The sequence below is a fragment of the Crotalus tigris genome, unplaced genomic scaffold (genome assembly GCF_016545835.1).
Source record: "Crotalus tigris isolate CLP2741 ecotype Arizona unplaced genomic scaffold, ASM1654583v1 scf7180000018371.15429387391:27106975, whole genome shotgun sequence".
Classification (NCBI taxonomy): Eukaryota; Metazoa; Chordata; class Lepidosauria; order Squamata; family Viperidae; genus Crotalus; species Crotalus tigris.
Genome location: NW_024096970.1, coordinates 24,716,979 through 24,739,619, shown reverse-complemented (window position 1 = coordinate 24,739,619; position 22,641 = coordinate 24,716,979). Strand labels below are relative to the sequence as shown.

At 33.5% G+C, this 22,641-nt stretch overlaps 1 protein-coding gene across 17 annotated transcripts in view; it reads left to right on the top strand.

Annotated features, from left to right (window-relative positions):
- Positions 1 to 22,641, top strand: part of NPAS3 (neuronal PAS domain protein 3) — a 765,248-nt gene that overhangs the window by 729,853 nt on the left and 12,754 nt on the right. For all 17 annotated transcript variants that reach the window (XM_039351863.1, XM_039351858.1, XM_039351867.1 and 14 more), the window contains 2 exons: positions 11,413 to 11,606; positions 15,838 to 15,944. In XM_039351863.1, coding sequence (XP_039207797.1) covers positions 11,413 to 11,606; positions 15,838 to 15,944 — 301 coding nt within the window. The remainder of the gene's footprint in view (positions 1 to 11,412; positions 11,607 to 15,837; positions 15,945 to 22,641) is intronic.

The following is a 22,641-nucleotide window of genomic DNA, read 5'->3' as shown; positions in this document are numbered from 1 at the left end:
CCACTGGAGGAGCCTCACTGTTCCTCTCAGGCCATGCGGGGGGGGGCTTATGGAGCTAAGACTGAATGCATTTCAGCATAGATGGCCACCACAAAATTGTACATTGGCTCCCAGCTGGCCTGGGCCAGGGCCAAGGCAGAGGGGGCCGTTCCCTCACTGTTTCCAGGATGGCTTCGCAGGCCACATGAAACCATTTCATGGGCCACATCTGGCCCCCGGGACTTGTGTTTGACATGTCTGAATTAGGCTATGTTCAGGAAAATTGAACTGATCTGAAATTAAGAAACAGTTGCACATACGATAAACCAAAATCAAGATGGGCTACCAAACTATGGTAGTCGAAGTCGTCTTCTGGTTGGAGAAATGCTATATTTTTTTTTAACATATGATTCCATTTATTATATACATATCATTACAATGCAGCAAAATACAAAGAAATCCTAAGCATATTAGTGACTTGGCTGGAATTCATCATCATGAGAAAGTAAATATCACAATACTGCTTAGGTTGTAGAAAGATAGAGAGTTGGCAATTACTTTCATAGTATGGTGCAGTGTGGTTCAAAGATATAATAGAAAAGTCCAACTTTATCGATTGTTATGTTACAGGACAATGGTAGAGAACTTAATGGATTAAAAGAATGTTGTACTTAGAATAATCCATGCTCTGTTATCAGTGACACAATGTGCAATTAGGCAAGCTTTGTTTGATGAGGCTTTGTCCATCTAATTGACATGAATGATTCAAGATTACAAGTCACAGCAGGTGACAGCACTTACATCATCTTGCATGATCTTAAAAAAGCTAAGCAAAGTCAGATCTGGTTTATACTGGGATGAGACACCATTCAGGACTATAGACTAGATTCAAAAACATCTAAAAGGTGACAGTGATAAATCATTTTTACATTGTTGCTGAAAACTAATGTGAATACGTCCATGTGGTCAAAAGGAGCCAAACTTAAAATTGAGATAGACTTTATAGAAAATAAAATGTCAGAGTTTCAATGCTGAAGAATTAGGAGTAAAACCATGTTGTTCATTACAGAGATTAGTTAAATTAAATCTGTATAATTGATAATTGCATTTTTTGTAAGGATATTCTCAGAATTGAAGAACCCCCATATAAATTTTCTAAACAAAGAATATGTTTTGAGAATATGAGACAAGAAGATATATAAACTAAAATTCCTCTCGGAATATAAATTATAGTAAATATAAATATAAAGGGTGAAATTTAGTGACTCCCATCTAACAATATGAGGGAGGATTCAGTTCTCTGAATCTGGAGCTATATTATCATGCTTACAGTTCTTATAATCAAGTATTAAATCCTGGAAGCCAATAAATTGGGTTTTTTTTCTGATTTTCTGATTTGAGCAAATTTAGAATACACAGATATAGTATCTTTGGTTGAATGGACAGTGTTAGGATTTAAACATAATAGAACTAGTATCTCTGGAAACAATTAGGCCATTTAGAAAGTTATAGAATGTACTATTTAATTAAAAAAAGATTTGACACTTTTTCCCATGACAAATTGAGTTTATGGGGAAATCCAACTTTGAAAATTCGGGAAAAGATGGTGATAGAGAAAAATTGGATAGAAGCAGGGAATTTTGACTTTGGACTAACTGATGGATGATGAGGATGAATTTTTAACATACTCTTTCTTAAATGATAAATATCTATCAGATATAACCCCATGGCAATATTAACAATTACAATATTTGTTAACAACATTGTTTAGACCAGCAATATTTTCAGTTTCTAAGACTGCCTGAGATACTAGAACAACTTGTTAAATCCTTTAGAACTAAAAATCTGCTATTAGTTTTTATAGTTGTTTGTTATCAATAAATCAATTCAATATGCAGATATTAAGAAATGAGTGTAATAAAAATTAGAGGTTCCTATATTGACTAGATAATAAGATATTTCTTAACTTCTGTAGCAAAAGTGTAAAGGCACCTCAAATAAGGACTTACATAACAAAGTCAAAATAATATTTTGTATTTGTTTAAACAAAACAAAATAATATTTAGAATTCATTAGACTCCATTGGGTATGTATAGAAAAGGACTGTCAAAAGCAGCATTTTGTTGGAAATGTAATAAGAATACTGCATCTTTAAAACACATGCTTTTATAATGTCCTATACTTTGGGGAGAAAATAGTGAATTATATAGATATAATTATCCAACAAAAGATAAAATACTCAGATAATAATATTCTCTTAAATTACATACCTAGCATAGTATATAGTACTTAGTATAGTACAATATTCTCTTGAATTACACAGTTAGTATAGACAACTGGATAATGCAATCATCAACCTAACCCCAACCCTAACTCTGTGCCCTTACTATGGCCAAAAGACTGATATTGCAACATTGGAAAGATACATTTATGGTCCCTTTTAGTCATTGGATTGAAGACCTGATTGCATGTATGCATAATATAATATAGGCCTCATTTATACAGAAGACAGTGGGTTAAAAAAGTTGTATAAATATATCAGACATATATATCTTAAATAATATTTGCAATATTGTTGTTCAGTTGCTAAGTCATGTCTAACTTTTTGTGACCCCATGGACCATAGCATACCAGGTGCCCTGCCCTCCACTGTCTCCCAGAGTTTGCCCAAATTCATGTTCATTGTGTCAATGACACTATCTACCCATTTCATCCTCTGCCATCCCCTTTGCCTTTTGCCCACAATCCTTCCCAACATCAGGGTCTTCTCCCGTGAGTCCTCTCATCTCATTAGGTGGCCAAAGTATTTGAGCTTCAGCTTCAGTATCTGTCCCTCCAAAGAACAGTCAGGGTTGATTTCCTATAAGATTGACTGATTTGATCTCCTTGTGGTCCAAGGGACTCTCAAGAGTCTTCTCCAACACCACAACTCAAAAGCATTAATTCTTCAATATTTGTATTAGATAAGTATATATACTGTAGAATTGTAGCTATTTATTGTTATAATGACATACTATAGTTCTTTTCTTTTGTTCATATTTTCTTCACTTTTTGTTATAGCATTTTTATTTTCTTTTTTCTTTGACAATGTGTGTATCACGAGCTCTATTATTTTTGGGTTTTGCTCTTTTTAACTATAAAGCAATAAAAATAAATAAATAAATCTGTACAATAATATCACTGGAATCACATTAGAAGATCAACTCGGGAGCAAGTATTACAGTATATGACAGAGTATACGCAGCCTGTTAATCCAAGGAAACGATGGCACATTTTTATACTTATGATTTTCTACAGATATACAGTGCAGAAAGCACTAAAATATTATCAAGCAACTGCCAAATGCTGGCATGTTGAAGTTAACATCTAGATGTTAGCACAACAAGGATTCCAGATGATGTCATCAAGGATTTACAATTGGCCTCTGAGTAAAGAGGCTGAAGTAATTTTTAATGCAAATCATTTAAGCCATAACTTAAATTGCAAGAAAATCAGATTCTTTAATCTGTTTGCAGACACAAGTTTCAGTCACCCTAAGATGACATCTTAATAACTTGCCATTGGATATATCAGTTTGTATTTGTAACTCTCATCATCTTAAATCTCTTTGCACATGATCTGCTGTGGAGGTCAAATCAAAGAGATTCTTCCATTAGTTCTAAATTGATCTAACCCAATCTTATACAATGCATTACTATCTTGGTATCTTGTCACAAAGGTGTCTCTTATTTTAAAAGCTGTAATATATAATTTTGGAGAAACCTGTACATTTCAGTCATACTAGTTCCTAGTAAATGTTTGGGGGACTGCAGTCTCAGCCACTATTATATTTGCTGTATTATATCAAATAGATTCTTGAGATCATTTTAATTTCCTATGTATAACTTAACAGTACTCTGAACCATGAATCCTAATGCTGATCCCTTTGTTATGGAGACTTATGTTAAACAGAAATACTTTTTACTTTGTAGCTGCTACCTTTGGTTCCTGGTGTCAGTTTATATTTGACTGCCTAGGCAAATATTAAAGTGTTGCTCCTTCTGATGATATACTTGCCAAGAGCTTTCCTGAAGCAATCTGCAGTAGATAGTTCTTGTGCCAAAAGTGTTAAAAAAAATTATACCAATGTTTGCTGCCAGTTGACCGTGTTCAGTTTTAATTTGTTTCTTAACCTACTTTTAAAGAATGAGCAGTATAGAAATGCTTACAGCCATCTTTTTAAATCTGAAAAGTAAATGCATTGGTAGTAGATTTGTTGTTTAAGTTGTCAAATAGAAAAATATGGTATGTGATTCTTTTTTTAAAAAATTGGCATGTAAGATTACTAACAAATACTGAAATGAAAACTTTAAGCAGTCTGGTCTGATTTGCTGTGATGGTGGTGAAGAATTATAACTCAAGTCTCACATGTAGTGAGTTATATCATAAAATGGTGTGAAATATGATGTTGTGGTAATACCTATCCGATTAGGTTGCCATAAATCCGATTTTTGCAATATGGATTCAGTTTTTGTAACAGAAATTCTGTTTCACTGTTTATTTTCAAAAAGTGAGATAATTTTGCTTTGTTTCATTTGTTACAAATTTGTTTTATATGAAATAGAAAAAGAAATATTTCAAAACAGATGAACGTTGCAGCTAGCATATACTGTCCTTCAAGAACAGAGGTTTCAAACTCACAATGTCACATGACGTGTTGCAACATATTGTGACTTTTTTTACCATTGCTGGCAATGGGGTGGGTGTGGCTTTGCCATGACGCATCCGGCCCGCAGGTCAGCAGTTTGACACCCCTGTTCAAGAATAAAATTAATATTATTTGGAAACAATTAAGGATTGAGCTAGCTTGGTGCAACTGCTTATAAGCCATATTAAGACTTGAAAAACATGAGTACAAGGTGTCATTCAACTGTTAGTTCACTGATTATCCTAGGTTAAGTCATAAACTAACAAGTCAATTTTATAGAGTTACTGTAATAATAAAACAGATTGAGGTCCATGATATCATCTTTTTAGGGGCAGAATGGACTATAAATGAAATTACAGTAATCAAGCCATATATGTGACGGCTTTTCCAGGATCTAGCCATATATGTGATAGTCTTTCCAGGATCTGAGTCCAATATTAATAGAAATGAAATTCTATGGAGAAAAGCAATGAAGCCCCATTGTTTATACCTAAATCCTAAATGGATTTTTGAATATAATTTAGGATTTGGATTGGTAATTTCTTTGCCTATTCACCACTATAAAAACGCTTTCCTGGGGCAAATGTATGGATCACTGAAAATATTGTTCATCTTGTTCATTGATAAATATTTACCAGTGATCACAAAAATATTAATAAACAGGATACCAAGATCTTCAGATCAAAAAGTCATTGAAAGAGACGCTGAAGTTAGCAACTATAACTGCTGCATTTTGTTAGCTTCATTTTTATAAGTCTTTACCAAAGCATAAGAGAGGTACATGGTTGTTTCTCCCACCTATTTATTTCCATTGAGTCCCATGTGAGTTAACCATGCTGATTAGTAATAACACAAATAAATGATTAAATTTGTATGCCATCTGATTCGCAGTGATTCTGATATATTTACTATGACACTTGCTGAAGCTCCTACTTTAACTTCTTTCCAGAAGCAATTGAAAACAGATCTCTTGGAGGGGGAGGGGGATACTTCAGTATATTCAAGGCTTATTTTATGTTACTGTATGTTTATTATTTTAAACGAACTATTAATGCTTAAATTGTTCACAATGCATCCTGAATAATTAAATAAACATTCATCATTTTGAATGGATCATAGCAAGTAAATAATGTTTCAAGTTTGTGGCAGTGTATATTAGATAGACAGACAGACAGATAGACATACAGACAGATGACAGAAGAGAGAGGGGGGAGAGAAAGGAAGAGAGAGGGGGGGGGAGAGAGAGAGAATTCAGTAGAGGAAAAGTCTAACCCTGAGCAAATAAGCATTTCAGATATGTTTGCCATTAAACTATAAGTTGCAAACAGCATTATTGCTATATTTGCAAGAGGTAAATAGTAGACTTTAAATATAGAATGGCATTTTGAAGTTTTACCGTTTGATATTAACATATTTCAAGCAATTTAGTAACTTTCATGAAACAAGTATATATATTTACAATAGATTTTTTATTATCTTATTATATGTTAGTTACTAAAAAGCAGTATGTTTCCATGCATCTACAGATTTGAAATTCATTTTCCATAAAACAAGCATGAAAAATAAGTGGTGATAACTAAATATTCCTGACTAGGCATAGCTGGAAGAAATATATTGTATTGTAAATGTCCCATCTGTAAATCCTCTTTCTTTTAACTATTTCTTCATTATTTAATGAGGACTCACAAAATTGGGCTGTTTCAGTGATATTTTTACAATTTTGTCTCTAGAAATATCTTAAAGTATTCATAAGGAACTTTGTTATTGAAGGTACATTATATTTATAAAGTTAGCCAATAATTATCTTATTTGTACAGGTGAAATTGATGCAAAATGCAAATATTGCATCAATTTCACCTGTACAAATGAGATAATTATTGGCTAACTTTATATATAATGTATCTTCAATAACAAAGCCACAGTTGCTGCTATTTTTTAAATTAATAATTTAGGTGTCTTTTAAAAAACATTATGGAAAAATAATCGTTTCAAGTTGGTTTTCATAGCTTGAATTCTCTTTGACATTCTGTGCAGCTGATTGCTAAAGAACTTGCTAATGGAAAATGGTGCTTTGCAGCTTCTAGTCAACATTAATAATCTGCACCCATTATTTGCAACCAAGTTCTCTTGATTCATATTCCGCTTTGAAAATATATCAGTGAAAGAAGTGTCTATCTCCCAAAAAATCTTTATTGAAGATGGCGCTGACAACTTCTGCATTAGCATCTCATCTTAAAGGTCTTTAATTGGATGAACTACAAAGATTAAACTCCTTTTTCTAAAATAAATAAACCAATGATTTCAACTCAGTGCAAAATTAAGAATGAAAAAGATATTTAAGTACAAATGCAAAAATCACACATTCATACGAGTCAAACTGAATGGTCATGAATTATGATATTTGTTATTGTCTTGATTTATTCATGGTCAGCATAGCTATTTATTTAAGGAGGTACAGAAGATTCCTTAACAACTGAAGTAAGTGAAATCTCACTCTTCTTTCTCATGCCCATGAAGCTTCTTGCTTAAAAATATAGGTTTTAAATTACTTCCTCTCCCCCTCGTAAATCTTTATTTCCCCTCTGTGAAATTCAGGAATGCATTTATTTCAAATTCTAAGTAGTCAGAGTATTAGACTAGGACTGGGGAGGCTTAGACCCAAATTCACTTTCAGGCATGGAAGCTGAAAGGAAGATTTTGGCCAATCATTATGTCTCATCTACATCTCTACCTTGCAGAGTTACAGTTGTGAGATAACACAGAAGGAAAAAGTAATATGTATGTTTGTTATAAATGATAAGCTATAAAGTGCAGAGTCCCAGATAGCCAATCCACCTGCAAAAAAAGTGCCAACAACTTCAGAGGGGAGAGATGCTGTTTATCATATAGACAGAGACATACCTAGACATTTCTCTTTTGGAGAGAGAAGGTTTGAATCCTTTTAAAACAAATGAAGAAATATTCAGGTAGAACTGGAAGAAGCAACCAAGAAAAAAAACCTGAGTACTGAGGTTGAGTAAAAGATTGGGGTTTTCTCCATCTCCAGAGCAGCCTTAGAATTAATTTATTGTAATCACCAAGAAATGGGAGCTCCAGCAATAATTCAGGCATAAAGAAAATATGTTTCAGGAAACCTGTATCTCTAGAAAGATAGGTGAAAAGATTTATTTGGGATGTTGTACTATTTTTAATTAATGCTTTATTATATTGTACTGTTTCTTGTCTTTTGCATACTATCTGTACAAGATAGGAAATGTGTACTCATTAAGCTATAACACTTCTGTAGACACTTGCATTTTGAAATATTAAACTGATTCCTGTTCCAATCTCTTTAAGAGGCTTTTTCCCATTTGTAGCAGACATTGCCATCTGGTGCTATTTCTGGGGCGCCTCCTTTGCATGTTCTGCTGTACTGTATTGTCATTATTCTGTTAAACTGAAATTCTGATTATGGCAAGTCTACATTTCCTTCCTCTGCATTCATTCATTTATTTATTTATTTATTTATTTTATTGTTTCCAAAACAGAGGTACTGTGTCTTAAAAACTAAGGTCAAAAAGAATGGAATATACTTTTCTTTCTTTTTATAAAGTTTGATTTTGTTTATCTCTGATGAGATTGTTCTGTCTCCCGAGAAGAAGACAATCTCTAGTGACCTATCTCTAAGTTACATAGCCCTGAAGTTGAATTACCTAAATTATTTCATCTTTTTACATTTTTATTGCCAGAAAAGGAGTTTAGATTGCAAGCACCTTGACTAACAAGCAGAGGCTCATGTGCTTCGGAAGTGGCAGCAGGAAATACCATGTTGCTAAATCAAAGCAGAAGTCATGAAGACACAGAGGGTATCGGAGAGAGGAGGTCTGAAACCTCCCACTTTCCAACCTCTAAATTAGTCTGACCAAACTGCTGCATTGAGTTCCTAAAGGAAGGCAGAGTATAAACTCGCATCTATGTACCTTAAAAGTATTTATTACCAGTTTTGGCATATAAATAGTTGTGGTAATATGTGAATGGAAATAATAGTTCAAGCAAATTTCCCCAGGTTCCTCTAACATCATACTTAATACAGTACAATAATTATTGTACAGATATTATTGTAATCTCATTTGAAAATAGTTTGAAAATTTGAATATAGTGTCAAAACTAGCCTTAAATTATATTGTCATGTTTTGCTATATGCACTGGCTTTCAGTTCATTTAATTAAAGTTTATAACTTTTTCATGCCATGTGACAAATTTATGTGAAGACAAACGTTTCTCATAAAAATCTTATACACAGTGTTGTCACTTTGTAATGTTTCAGTCTAACTCCCACAACCCCTTCCATTATCCATGTTGATCTGGAACATCTGAAGCACCAGCTTGCTTATTCCTGAATCTTTTTATATATTCCAAATGTCCTGATCAAATACAGCAAAGTATATGACATCCCACCTATGAAATAATTATTATAACCATTCCATATTCTGTAGACCTATATTAAACTACAAATGAAACATTTGAATTAACTTTTTATCTTTTGGAGAAAATATGTTTATGCTGAAATCATGTAGGGTTTATTTTTAAAGCTGGATCTTAATGTGGACACCATTTGATCTCATCATAATCACATATAAGACAAATGTCTTTCAATCAATAAAACTCGGACATTGGGGAAAGACCAAAAATTAACCTGACAAAATTACGTAGAGAAGCTTTTCCTACCAATATGGCTCAATTTCCAACATACCTTACAAGAACCAGATTGGCAAAAGTTGCCTTTCAGGGCAACTATTAAAGGCAGTATCATTTACACAAGGTTTCTGTTCATTTAAGAGCTTTGGCTATAAAGCATTTTTCAAGACCAGGTTGCTAAATAGAATCTTTGCCAGTCCAGAGTCCCAAAGGAGCTCAATAAATGTTAGAATTCAAATGTCATTGTTAGGAAGCAACCATTAAGAAAATAAATGCATCATTCAAGTGACATATGTTCACCTGAAAGTATGTATTCATCTCATTATGTGTTAAAAATGGCAGATATGCAGAATATTATTCCAAAATTACAAATTTAAATAATTAAAAAAAACATTTTTAGAAGATGGTGCTATTACCTCCACTAAAAGTTTTTGCTGCATATTTGCTCACTGTTTCTGACCCTGCTGCTTATCAAGTAGTTATTTGTAAAATGGTACAACCTGCTATGTAAGAAGGAAGCTCCTAAATCAAGGCCAGTCACTTACTTGGTTGTCATCCCATTAATAATCTTTTTCAGAACTTCCCGTATTATAGCAGTCACCTCCTTGTTCCTACTCAGAATCCCTAGAGTCACTCATCCATCCATGATTTACAGATCCTTTTAGCTGTTTTAAACCCAGTACAGTTTCCTACTGACCAGCTGGCTTGCAAATACTTTTTCCATTTCATGGTTCTGAAAAAGCATGATGTGCAGATGGAAGAATACCAGGGCAACAGCAAATCTCCAATACTATCATGTATTGATTAACACCAAGTATCTTTCATTAGTTGACACCTCTCAGTGAAAGTGGATTGGTCTACAAAAGAGTAGGATAGCAGGTGATATGTAACGAAACTGAATAAATGTTTGAGAATGGTACTAGCCTGATGTTCTCTTTATCATTTTTTGATTCCCTTCCTTTGATTCTACTTCCTTTGTATGACTTCTGATTCCATGCTCATGTTTTATATTTTCATATGTAATAAATCAAAGTATGAAACAGGATGATTCCTTCTTTATTTTTTTTATAATGAAGATAAAAGAAAAAGTTTGGTGTAATGGTTAAGGCACCAGGTTACAAACCAGGAAACTCTTTGTGTCCATTTGCTTTGGGCACAAAGCTAGATGATTTTGGACCAGGAGACAATACTGACTTGAAAGCACATACACATGAAAATTGGGAGTGTGTGTGTTTATGATCTATTGGTTGCTCTATAAATAAACATACCATATACATATGCCTAATATTCAGTTTATTGGAATAAAACAAAATTACCATATGTTCTCACAGATCAAAAATCCCATGCAATAATTCTATATCTTCAACCTGATTTGACTCTTGCACATACTGATTTGTTCCTGATTATTCGATGTGCTAGGTCAAAAGCACAAGAAGATATTTACAAATGTCAGTAATATTTGATTTACCTTGCTATTAGTGTATTAAATATAACCTGGAAATTATTATTAAACATAATAGAATTACTGCTACAATTTCCAAATAAGGGTCATTTTTTCCATCTTCACTTTGTACTGTAGATCAGCAGCCCCCAATCTTCTGGGCTCCATGGACCGGTTCTGTGGAGCCAGGTTTTTCTGCAGACCAGAGAGGGCGTGGTTTCGTGTGTGCTGCCTGCATCCCACCAATGGGGCTTCACTTGTTTGCATGTACCAGTTTCTGGCATGCAGCAGACCAGTGCTGGTCCATGGACCGGGGGTTGGGGACCCCTGCTACAAATCTTTCTTTTGACTTTCCAGATTACATTTTATCCTTTAGTAACTGAAAATTCCTCTTGATTTTAGATTTGCTACATTTGAAACATTGAGCTATTATGTTCTTCTTTCTTTATTAGCATGAGAGAAAATTCAGGACATGTTCACAGACAATATTAATATGAGACAAATACTGGCAGTGACTAAATGCAATTCTGGCAGTGTTAAATGCTCTGTATAGAAATTATACTGTCTGCTGAAAGAATTGCTTTCATATTTGTCTCACACAATGCTTTTATTCTTTGTTGTTTTGCAGGTGATCCATATAACAGGAAGGTTACGACTAAGAGTGTCGTTGTCTCATGGGCGGACTGTCCCAAGCCAAATCATGGGGCTTGTTGTTGTTGCTCATGCCCTGCCCCCTCCTACAATCAATGAAGTCAGAATTGACTGCCACATGTTTGTTACCCGAGTAAACATGGACCTCAATATCATTTACTGTGAAAATAGGTATTTCATTTGGGTTATTTTGTTTTGTTCAAGAATGCTCTACCAAAATATAAATTTTTGGGCTAGAGCATTTCTTTCATACAACAATAATTATAATGCAGATGTATGTGTTCCTTTGATCAGTACGCAGAAAATGAGAGCTTCATTTTGAGATTTGGAAAACTGAACTGGAATCTGATTGACTGATAGTTACCTAGGGAGTTAACTAGAAAGAAAAATCACAATTTAAATGTCAGTTTTCTGACTGCAAAACTCCTGTGATACTCTTTGGATTAGCATTTCCCTCAATGGAATGCTAGTACTCTAGAGAGTAGAGATCAGAGTGAATGAGGAAAAGAATCCATTTCTCCCACTCTACAGTGTATGCAACCTCAGACAAACATATATATATAATATTTCGGAATTCCTCCTGAAGCACTAAATATTGTCCTGAGAATCTTTTCCTTGGAGCCAACAGAATGTTTTTGGTATCTTAAATTTCCTCTCAGAACTGATTCAGTAATACACCATCCTCTGTTTCTCACTGACAGTCCTAGGAAATGGCAGTGAGAAATATTAGTACTGATTGTAAATTTGGAAAAGCCACACTGCTTTTCTTCTTCACAGCTCAGTCTAATTTAAAAATTGGGAACAGGCAGGATAGAATGGGATATACTTCAGAGGTTTTAAATTTTATTTAATCAGTTGCAAAATATTACTAAGTTTTTTTTTCATACAAGCTTGCTTTTATTTTCCCTGTTAAAACTGAAAATGCTGGCAATAACACTTTAGCCCAATGAATTCTATATCTCTTGCTTTACTGAACCTTTCAAGAAACAGCCTTAGGTCAATGGATATGTATGTTTGATCATATTGAGGAAAGCAGATGTATTGCCCTTAAAAAGTAGAAAAGTTGCTCCCTACAATCAAGGGAAAATGGTAGTTGTTATGTTAATAGTAAAAGATGATCTGGTATACTAGAGTAATAGGAATGTCTTTAGTAAAAGCAGAAATTGTTTATTTTATCTATGTGTTTGGATAGTAGATTATGACTGTTGTATGTATTATTGAGAAAAATTATGGGCCTTTTTACTTTGCTTCAGATCTTCAACATAAAATGCAAAAAAGCTTTAGTTTTTTTAGAAATCTCAAAATAATCATTTTCCATTTCTTAGTAACAATATAAATCAGCTTTTAGGAAGGTGAGTTCCCTTTCTAAAAAGAATCTGAAAAGAGTTAAATGAACTGTTACCTTATTCTCAGGACCACCCAAAGACAGTGAATACTTATTGGGGGAAAGAAGAGAAAGTTGTATCTATGGTTTTAATCCCTGATCTACATGCATGTATTTGGTCATATAAACAATTCTGTGCATTCAAAATAGATACACATTTGGCACCTTTACCAATGAGCACAAGATCCATAACCCCTCTTTCTATTTCCCTGTTTATGAATATGTTATATAAATACAGGTATAGTCTTTCAGCATGTGATTTATAAAAGTGTCGTCTTGCCTTAAAAGATTCAATGCAACCATTTATGAATGGCTTTTCTACATGTTTGCAACAGATCAGATAAGTGGTTGTGGTGAAAATAGATGAGCAGTGAATCAGCAGAACTCAGTGTAATGACTGAAATCACATGCTCAGAAGCTGTATTTGTAATGAATTGTCAGTGTTATCATATCAATCTTCAGCTGGTTCAGTTAAGTGCATAGAGTCAGAATACCTTAACACAGTAGACTCTAAATTAATATATTAATCAAATGCAAGAATATCCTGAATTCGCGTACTAGAAAGACGACCATCAACTTTACAGGCATGATGGAAACTGCTCACCTAGAAAACTATTACTTATCAAAAAGAAAAGAAAAGAAATGTATGCAGTAGTGGTTCCTCTTTTAGAGCCTTTGAGACATCCACCTCAGAAAAATGCACATAAACACACACATACAAAACTGATTTCTTTATACTACACTTGAAAAATGTACAACTTCCTCACCCACTTAACATCAAGTACTATTATTAAACCATATTATAATAGCTAGTCTGGATGAATGCAATTATAATCAATACTTGGAAAGATTAAATTGGCATCTTAAAATTTAGTCTGATTTGGTGAAAACAAAAACAGATATCCATAGTCATAATGATAGTACACATTTTCCTTAATTCCTATCATCAGTTCTTCTAGATATCCTAACACAGGAGTGATGTCCATTATTTTGCCTGCCGATGAACAGTATTTTGCCTACACTTGTTTGGGGAGAAGCATTATTTGGTATTTTCCCCCACAGAAACAATTTTTAAGTAATAGGAAGCAAATTGAAAAAAAAAACCAGCATCTTTTGTACTTGATTTGCAGACCTCTGAAGTCTATCCTTGGAACCTCGATTTAGGAACCATAAGTTAAAAAACTCTAGTATATACAAAGACTCTACCTTATACACACTAACTTCAAATAATGCAGAGAATAGAAGAGTAGAATAGTAGATCCTGCCTCTTTTCCATGATAGGAAATAAAATGGAGGCATAGCCTACATGGATATTATGCAGATTGTTCGCAACTTCTTATCTTTTACATCTGTCCCTCCCCATTAGCAACACTTACTGTACATTTTATCTTTAGTTCCAAAATAGGAAAGTTCCATTTATCTATTCTGGAGGAAAAAAACTAGTGCTAGCACATTTTGTGATTTTTGTTGAGGAGTGAGAACGTGACATGTGGTTCCCTAATTTGCTGTATTTTTAAAAAAAAACTCATTAAGTTCTTATTATCTCAAGAGTGACTGGGGACTAGCTCCGTGTAATCTCCATCGCTCTGAGTATGTGAACCCTACATTTACTTTGATAACTCCAATTCATCCCCCAGTATTTCCCATCTGCCATTCAAAAACAAACTTGCAAAGAATTTTCTCAGAACCTGAGTGACAAAAGGTCCTCATATAGTCCCAATATATGTTGTGAGTGTTAGAACATCATTTTAAAAACATAACTAAGAGTTACATCTTCCAAACAAAAGGAAGAACCTAGTGTCTAGCTGACCAGGCTAATTCGCCCTCCCAATTTTCAGTTTGAGAGGATTTTTTTTAACACAGATGCCTGAGGACATTGACATCTGGACAATCAATAAGAGAAATGCACATACAGAGAGGAGCAGAGCAGAGCATAGAGCAGGAAAGGCTACTGAAAGTTTCTGCACAGAGTAAACCACAAAGTCCCAGTTAAAAGAGCTACGAGTGAAAGCAGAGCTCCCAGCTGAATAAGACTAAAAAAGATAATACCCTCAGGCATCTGTATGTCTCAGCATTTAAATTATATTGCTTGAAATGTCAGTTTGGACTCTGTGCCAGGAAACAGTTGAAGAGCCTTTTTTCATGAATATGCTCAATAGAAGACCAATCTGCTGAAATGAAAGATGTCTCTAATCATTTTGCATAAGCATAACATGTTCTTATTTTATTGTATAACCTTGAATTATCTTGTTCTTTTAATGAGGAGCTTTGTATTTTAAGGAATTCTGTTATCTTTGCGGGGGGGGGTGTTTAATCTGGACCTATGGACAATTTTGGATTGCATTTGTAAAACAAATGGTTTGACTTCAGCAGAGGGAGGGAGGGAAGGAGGAAGGGAGGGAGGGAAGGAAGGAAGGAAGGAAGGAAGGAAGGAAGGAAGGAAGGAAGGAAGGAAGGAAGGAAGGAAGGAAGGAAATATTGATTTGGGTTTTATTATAGATGTATTTATTTGAGAAAAAAGAGAGTCAAACTGGCCTAAGGTTTAAGGTGCTAGAGTAGGATTACTGGCTAACTCTGGATCAGTCATTCTCTCTCAGTCATAGGAAGTAAACACAACCAAGTAAAAACAACAGTAGATCACTTCTGAAAATGCTTCTAAAACAACTGCATTGTTCTAAAACAAATGCAACTTGTCCATGTAATCACCAGGAGTCAAGACTGACTCACGTCGATACGTATACACACATAAAAGAAAACAAATAGCAAGAATGTTACAGATGTGCTGTATGTCTTTCTTTTTAGAATTAAATTTAGGGCTTTCTTCTTAGTAGATAAAACTAAATTATGGGTTGGGGTTAATTCTAGCTTCTGAGGCAACACAAGAAAATAATATAAAATTGTCATAAAAAGGATGGTTTTTAGGACAGATATACAAGTTTGGGATCAGAACAGAAAGCATGTTATTGTTGTTGTATTTTCTTCCTTTCTCGGTTTATAGGCTTTATTTTTCCTTTACAGGATTAGCGATTACATGGATCTGACCCCTGTAGATATTGTAGGGAAAAGATGTTACCACTTCATTCATGCTGAAGATGTGGAAGGGATCAGGCACAGTCATTTAGACTGTAAGTACTCTATTCTTATAAAAATTATCACCTTACTGTTACAATGTGCAACTGGACTAATTCTTATATTCCGATCTGTGGACCTCTATATTCTCTCTTTAACTTTATTTGCAAGTTAAAGTTAGTTATAACAACCATATTTTCCTCTGTCACTAAAGGCATTTGGTGAATGTTCAAATGTGAGCCATGATAAATTCAAATGAAACTGTAACTGATCACACAATGCGGAGGGATTGTTTTTGTGCATGAGAAGTTTTGAAATAAAAATGGAAGTCAGGAGAGCCATCTGTTCATGTGACAAAGCATGACATAAGTACAGTAATTAATTCTGTTGACATGTTAAAAGTTAAAGTTAATGTGGAATAGACCCAAAACTCATTGTGGTTAGAGCAGGTCAGCAGAATAAAACAATATTTAATACTGTCCTACCTGAGGATGGAGAGGCTAGAGCAAAACTGCCCACAGTTTTGTGGTCAAAGCAGGCAAGTGAATCATGATGCAGGCCCTGCCTCTTATATACTTGCATACAGCATTGTGATGCAGAAACCAAAGCGGCAGGTTTTTCACTGTGATGTCACAGTGCATGGCTGACCTTGTTTGCCAATCATAAGAGATCTAGCTATCATTAAGCAGCAAATACTTTTGCCTTGATACCCTCTGCAACTACCCATTAGGCAAGCTGGTCACTGAGCTAGGAAAGAGTTACTGCTGTTGTTAAGAATGGGAAACATAATATGGGTAATATGGGTGGGGGCTGAATTTATTTATTGCCAGCCTCTTGGGGCTCAAGGGAGATCAACATATCTAACATGGACTGGAAATGGTGAATGTTCAAAGCATTCTGCCTCTGTCCTCAAGTATGCCTTAGTTGTATTACCTATTTCTATTCTGGTATGCTTCCTATGGCTTTGGTGCTAATTCATTAGTGCACACAAAAAATTATACTCTGTTGTAGCTATCATAACTCTAACTCTTTCATTGATCCTTCTGGAGTCAAACATGTTTCTTGCCTATCCATTTTCATGCAGATTCTCAGAAAGAAGGCCATCAAGATAGGGAAAGAAACAAATTATTCCTTTCCTGATTAAAAAGTCTTCTTCCACTAAGTCCACATCTTTCTACCTGAAATCTTGAAAGTTTGTTAGATAAGGCTAACTTTGCCATGAAGGCCAATTTCCTAACAAATATTAGGAGCTATTAAAAACAAGAAATACTTTAAGAAATACGAAATCATAATTCCATTAGGAAAGTCAACTTTGCCTATCAATGTACAAATATCTTCCTTTTAAAAACAATTCAATTCCCTATTTTAAAAAACAACTCCCAGTCACGAACTTTGTTAAATCTGTTTCAGTTTAGTTTAATCATGCACTCAAAAGTTTGTTGCTGAAAAGTTCATCCAATTCTGTCGAAGTGGTGGCTGTGGGAAATAGAGAGACTTCGATATAGCTTCTGAATTCAGCAAAATAAAAGATTTTCAAAATTGCCAAATCAGTCTGAATCAAATGTGTGTATATATGCCTAAAGGATTTTAATGGAATTGAGATTTATTATTGGAACTGATAACCCCAGCTTCTGATCAGCCTAATTAACTGCTAATTATCTTAGTTAATACCTGAAATACTTCTTATTCACTTTTTAATCAGAAACCACCTTTAATAAATAAATAAATGACCATTGGTTTTAGCATTAGAAGAATTTCTCATAATTTTAATGCTTTGAGACCTATCCTGTTTCTCTTACTTAATTTTGTTCAAATTAAGCGTTTTCTTGCTGTTTTATTTATTTTGTACATTCCACACTGAATTATTTCATAATTATGATGTTATAACTGTGAATACATCATAGTTCTTTATGATTGTTGATTACAACAAAAAACAAAGAGCAGAAAAGTTATTATAAAGCTAGAAGGAAGCCAGCACTAAGACGTCTTTCGTTTTCTACAAAATTTTCTTATTTAATGGGATTTTAAGCAGTAGCAGAAGAAGAATCAAACTCCTTGGCAAAGCTTAAAAAGATGGATCCACATCACTTTGCAGTATCCTTACATGAAATGCTATCTGTTTTCTTTCTTTCCTTCCATGAATTAAAATAAAAAACCATAGGACTTTAAGTTTATGGGTTTCTTCCCTTGAAATTAGAGAGTAGAGTTCAACTTCAGGGGTAGAAATCTGACATCTCTTTTCCCAACAGTCTGTCTACTAGCCTCTGCAGTTAGAAAGAGCGGTGGTTGAGAAGGAAATTGTGTGCCAAGGCTGAAAGTCCCAGAAGGCTCTGTGGATTTGGAGGCTTCTCTGCGCCCCCCCCCCCAATTCAGCTCAAAGGAAATGTAAATCAGCCTTTAACATCATTTAAATTAATCCTTCCTTTTGTAAGCAATGGAAGGATTCATCTGCTTGCTCATTATTTTCTCAAGCTGACATTGACTGTGCTCCAAAATAAGGCTTTATATTTACAGAAAAAAGTAATCAGTAGTCATATTATCCAGAAATTCTGAGATGTGTAATGCTATCATAAGGAAAACAGTTTGAGGAAGATACCAATTAGTTCAGAAAGCCTATAAAATAGTTAGCTGGATAGTGTCTGTCTGTCTGTTAGTCTGTCTATCTATCTAATCTTTTAGTAGCATCTTCTACTAGAGGTTGTCAATAATCATTATTATTATGTTCCTATCCTGTTATTGCCTGGAAAAAGGACATTCTATTTTTGCAGAACTGCATATTTAGATTTTTCAGCCAGTATATGCATTATCTTCCAGCTCTACATTTCTCTGCATTTATTTTAAATATTATAATTAATTGAAGCAATTTGTATTTCTCATTGCTTGTTATGTGTTCCAAATATTCCAGTTTTCTTGGTGACATTTACAATTTTGCTATCTTTGTTTATTGGATGGTAAATTGTCTTATTTCCTAAATATTTACACATAATGTTTTAAATAATTTTCTCTAAATCTGTGTTTTAAAAGCTTCTATTTTGCTGATGGTCATATAATTTCATCGTTCATGCTTCTACTCTATGTAATATATCTGGCACAGCTCTAGCAGCATACAACCTACCAGCGAAGCTCAATCTTAAATCTTGAGTGTAAATAAACACGCTTATTTTTTCAAAGAAGTGATAGCATAGCTTTAACAATTGCAGTATTAATTATTGCTTGATGTATGATTCTTCTAGATAGAGTACATATTGTATGCCTATGCTATACACATAGCTACTGATGTTGGAATTTAAATGTTTTGCTAAGCATTTGAGATATTTCACTAATATAATTTGTATATTCTAGTATCACATTTACCTGTGCAAATGGTAGAACTGATTTACATTCTATTCTTCTTCCTCATATAAAAGAAGTTGTGCATTTCACTATTGTTTCATTTCAATAATAAGAGCTCCCACTGGATAATCATAAATAAATTGGGATTAACTCTGGGAAACTACTCTGGAGTAAGCTGCTTGAAGACTGGGATTTTATCATCCACTCCATGTAAAGATTCCACTTCAACTTCCTTTTCATTCTGCACACCAATGTCAGTAAAAGAGAAAAAAAGTAATAAACGTATTTCTTTCCACTAATATTTAAAAACTCTATTCTAACCCTGTGTTGGTATTGGGTGACATTGTTGCCTTGTTTTGATTTAGCAAGTCCATTTACTACTCAAAAAATAAAAGATTGTCACATAATATAGAAGCATATATCTCCTCAATTAATTGGAAAAAAAATAGTAACATTCACTGAAGAATAATATCAAACAGTTTCTGACTGGAAATCCAGGCAGGGCATAGAGGAGTTAAGACCTCTAAAGAATGTCATGAATATACTTCTGGACAAATATAGGATGATATACCAGAATTTTCAAAATGGATATATATTGCTTTTGGGAACTGTCACTCGATTGTGTAGCTACAGATATAGTATGTGGTTTTTCATTTTGGAATCTTAATTGAGGTCTAAATTCATAAACCTGACACTGACAAAAAGATGCTTTTCACCCTCAGCTATTGCTCAAAAAACGTCATCCCATTTCTTCTGGACTTGATTTACAGCCATAAGAAATACAATTCCTTAATAACAGCAGCCTGAGCAGTTTGTTTTCCATAAAACAAAGGTCCCCGATGGCTGCATTTGGGAGCATTCTCTCTTATATGTTCTAATTTAGTTTCCAATAGCTGAAACAATCCAGATTTTTTTTATAGCAGCTTTACTATCACTTTATTCATGCTGCTTCCCATTTTCAAAATAATTTTGCCCTTCAATATTGAGACTTTTTCCCCCCTCTGCAGTCAGTTACAAATACACAGTGGCTTTTGTGTACCTAAACATAAAATCTAAATTTTACCAGTGAAAGACTAACTAACTCAGTTAAAATAACAAAATTTGAAAATTTCTATTCTGTGATTACTATTTGCTGGTTCAATTTCCAAGATAAGAAACCAGACTTTTTAAGTTATACTTCTGTATTATGTATAGATACAGACATGGACAGTCATAGATACATATATTTAAATGAATGTATATCTTTTAATAACCCTAAATTTATTATTTAAAATAGATGGAATAGCTGATCACTCTTGACAGTAAAATCTCACTTCAAAAGTTTTGCTATCATAATAGGGAAAGTCAAGTAGCACACAATTAGTAAAACTGTAGGGAGAAAAACAAAGCCTTTTGATACAGAGGAATTCTAATCCTAATCAGTCTGAAATTTCAGTGCTTTTGTAGTGCTTAATATCGTCAATCATAAAAGAAACCAAACTTATTCTAGTCAAGGTATAGCATTCTGAGGGTTCTGTGAAATGCTAAAATATACAAATGAATGTCAACTGTTGTACAAGTTGATGATAATCACCAAAGCAAAAGAGATTGCTTTGATATTATTTGAAAGTATGTCTTCTGTTTAGATGATGTTTGAACAGGCTAACTTTAAAGCCAGTCCAACAATTGAAGAACAAATATACATTACAGGAAGAACATTGGCAAAAAGTTAGTTGCTCTGTTCAATTAACCTGCATATCTTCAGCTCTAACTTAGGTTTGTAATGCCAGGTATTGCGTTACTGCAGTCTAAAATCAAAAGGTATCATGAGATGTTCTTGAAACCATTTTCAGCTCCAGAGATTTTGCCATCTGAAGCAATGTCCATGTATTTCCCAAGTTATGGGCGACTGCCAGACTGTGAAAACTAACCTGCAGTCATGCAGTCTTTGAATATAACTCTAAATAGGGACTCAACCAAAGTTGCCCTCTGACCTCCGCAGCAAAATGAGGAATTGAATTTGATACTATCTTGTTCCAATTCACTATTCTACAATGTTTCCAGAATTCACAGACAGAATAATGAATAAACATAAACTAAGTCTAAACTTTACCAGTGAAAGACTAACTAACTCAGTTAAAATAACAAAAATATTTATGTCTCATTTATGAGACAAATGTAAATTTCTAATGTTAGCCAATTTGGAAATGTCATTTAGATAGTATTAGATGTTTTAATCTGTATCACATAATTTTCATTCTTCTCTACTTAAATGAAAATTAGTTAATTTCTATTATGTTATATAATTTATTAATTTTCAATATTTGTGTCTGGTAGCATGTCAAATGAAATGTTGTAAGGATTGGATTCAGTTTAATCATGCTTAGTTGATTCATTAAAATCAGGGACTTGAAGTTGAATCTAGATTTAATCTTACTTGGATAAGTCCCATAAAAATCAATGAAATGTATTCATAATTAACTGATGTGTCCCTGTGAAAGATATGAGACTCATTGAACACGAGGAATAAAAATGTTCTAGAATATTTAAAATGCATTTTATAGAGAGACATGTCCTTATTTCAAATTCTCACCTAGCTTTATAGTGTATGTGTATATGTATGTGTGTGTGTGTGTGTGTGTGTGTGTGTGTGTATATAAAGAATATCTTTATATATAATATATCAGAATATCTGTCAAATAGTTGCAGCATCTGTTTGAACTATTAAACATGTATATATAAAATCCTGGTGCCAAGTTCATTTAAGATTCATTCTGAACTCCATTAATTTCAGTATAGGATCATGATCTAAAATTATCTACAATTCTGCCTGTTCTGTTCTGAATTATTTAATGCACATAGTATTGCTGAATGGAAACATGTAGCTTCTTTTTTTCTTAGATATTCCAACATCTAATTATTCTATTTGACAGCATGCTCTCAACTACCTGGTATTTATATTTTGCTACACATGTGTACATATCCTCAAAATAAAATAGAATAACAATAATAAAAACAAGACAATAACTAGAGTAAAATCACTAGTGGTAATAATAATGAATGCAGTATATGAAATGAAAAACTATAAACAAGATGTGAGTGTTTTTAAAATATTTATTATGGTATTAAAGTGCTTTATATACATAAATATACATATAAATCTTACCTGATGGATGCTGTGTTAATTAAGCAATTAAGAAAGGGATAATTTATAAGCATAAATCACATTAAATATAAATAAATACATAAAAGTATTTTGCACATAGTTACATTGGAATATAAATTAGAAAATAATGAACTTTGAATTTTTTTTTATAATTATTTAGTAGGATTTCTTTTTAAAAATGGAAATTTTAGCCATAGTACCAAATATGTATCATGTGGTCAAAGGTTTCTTGGGGAACATGGAAATTAAAACTGGTGCAAAAATAGAGGTACATA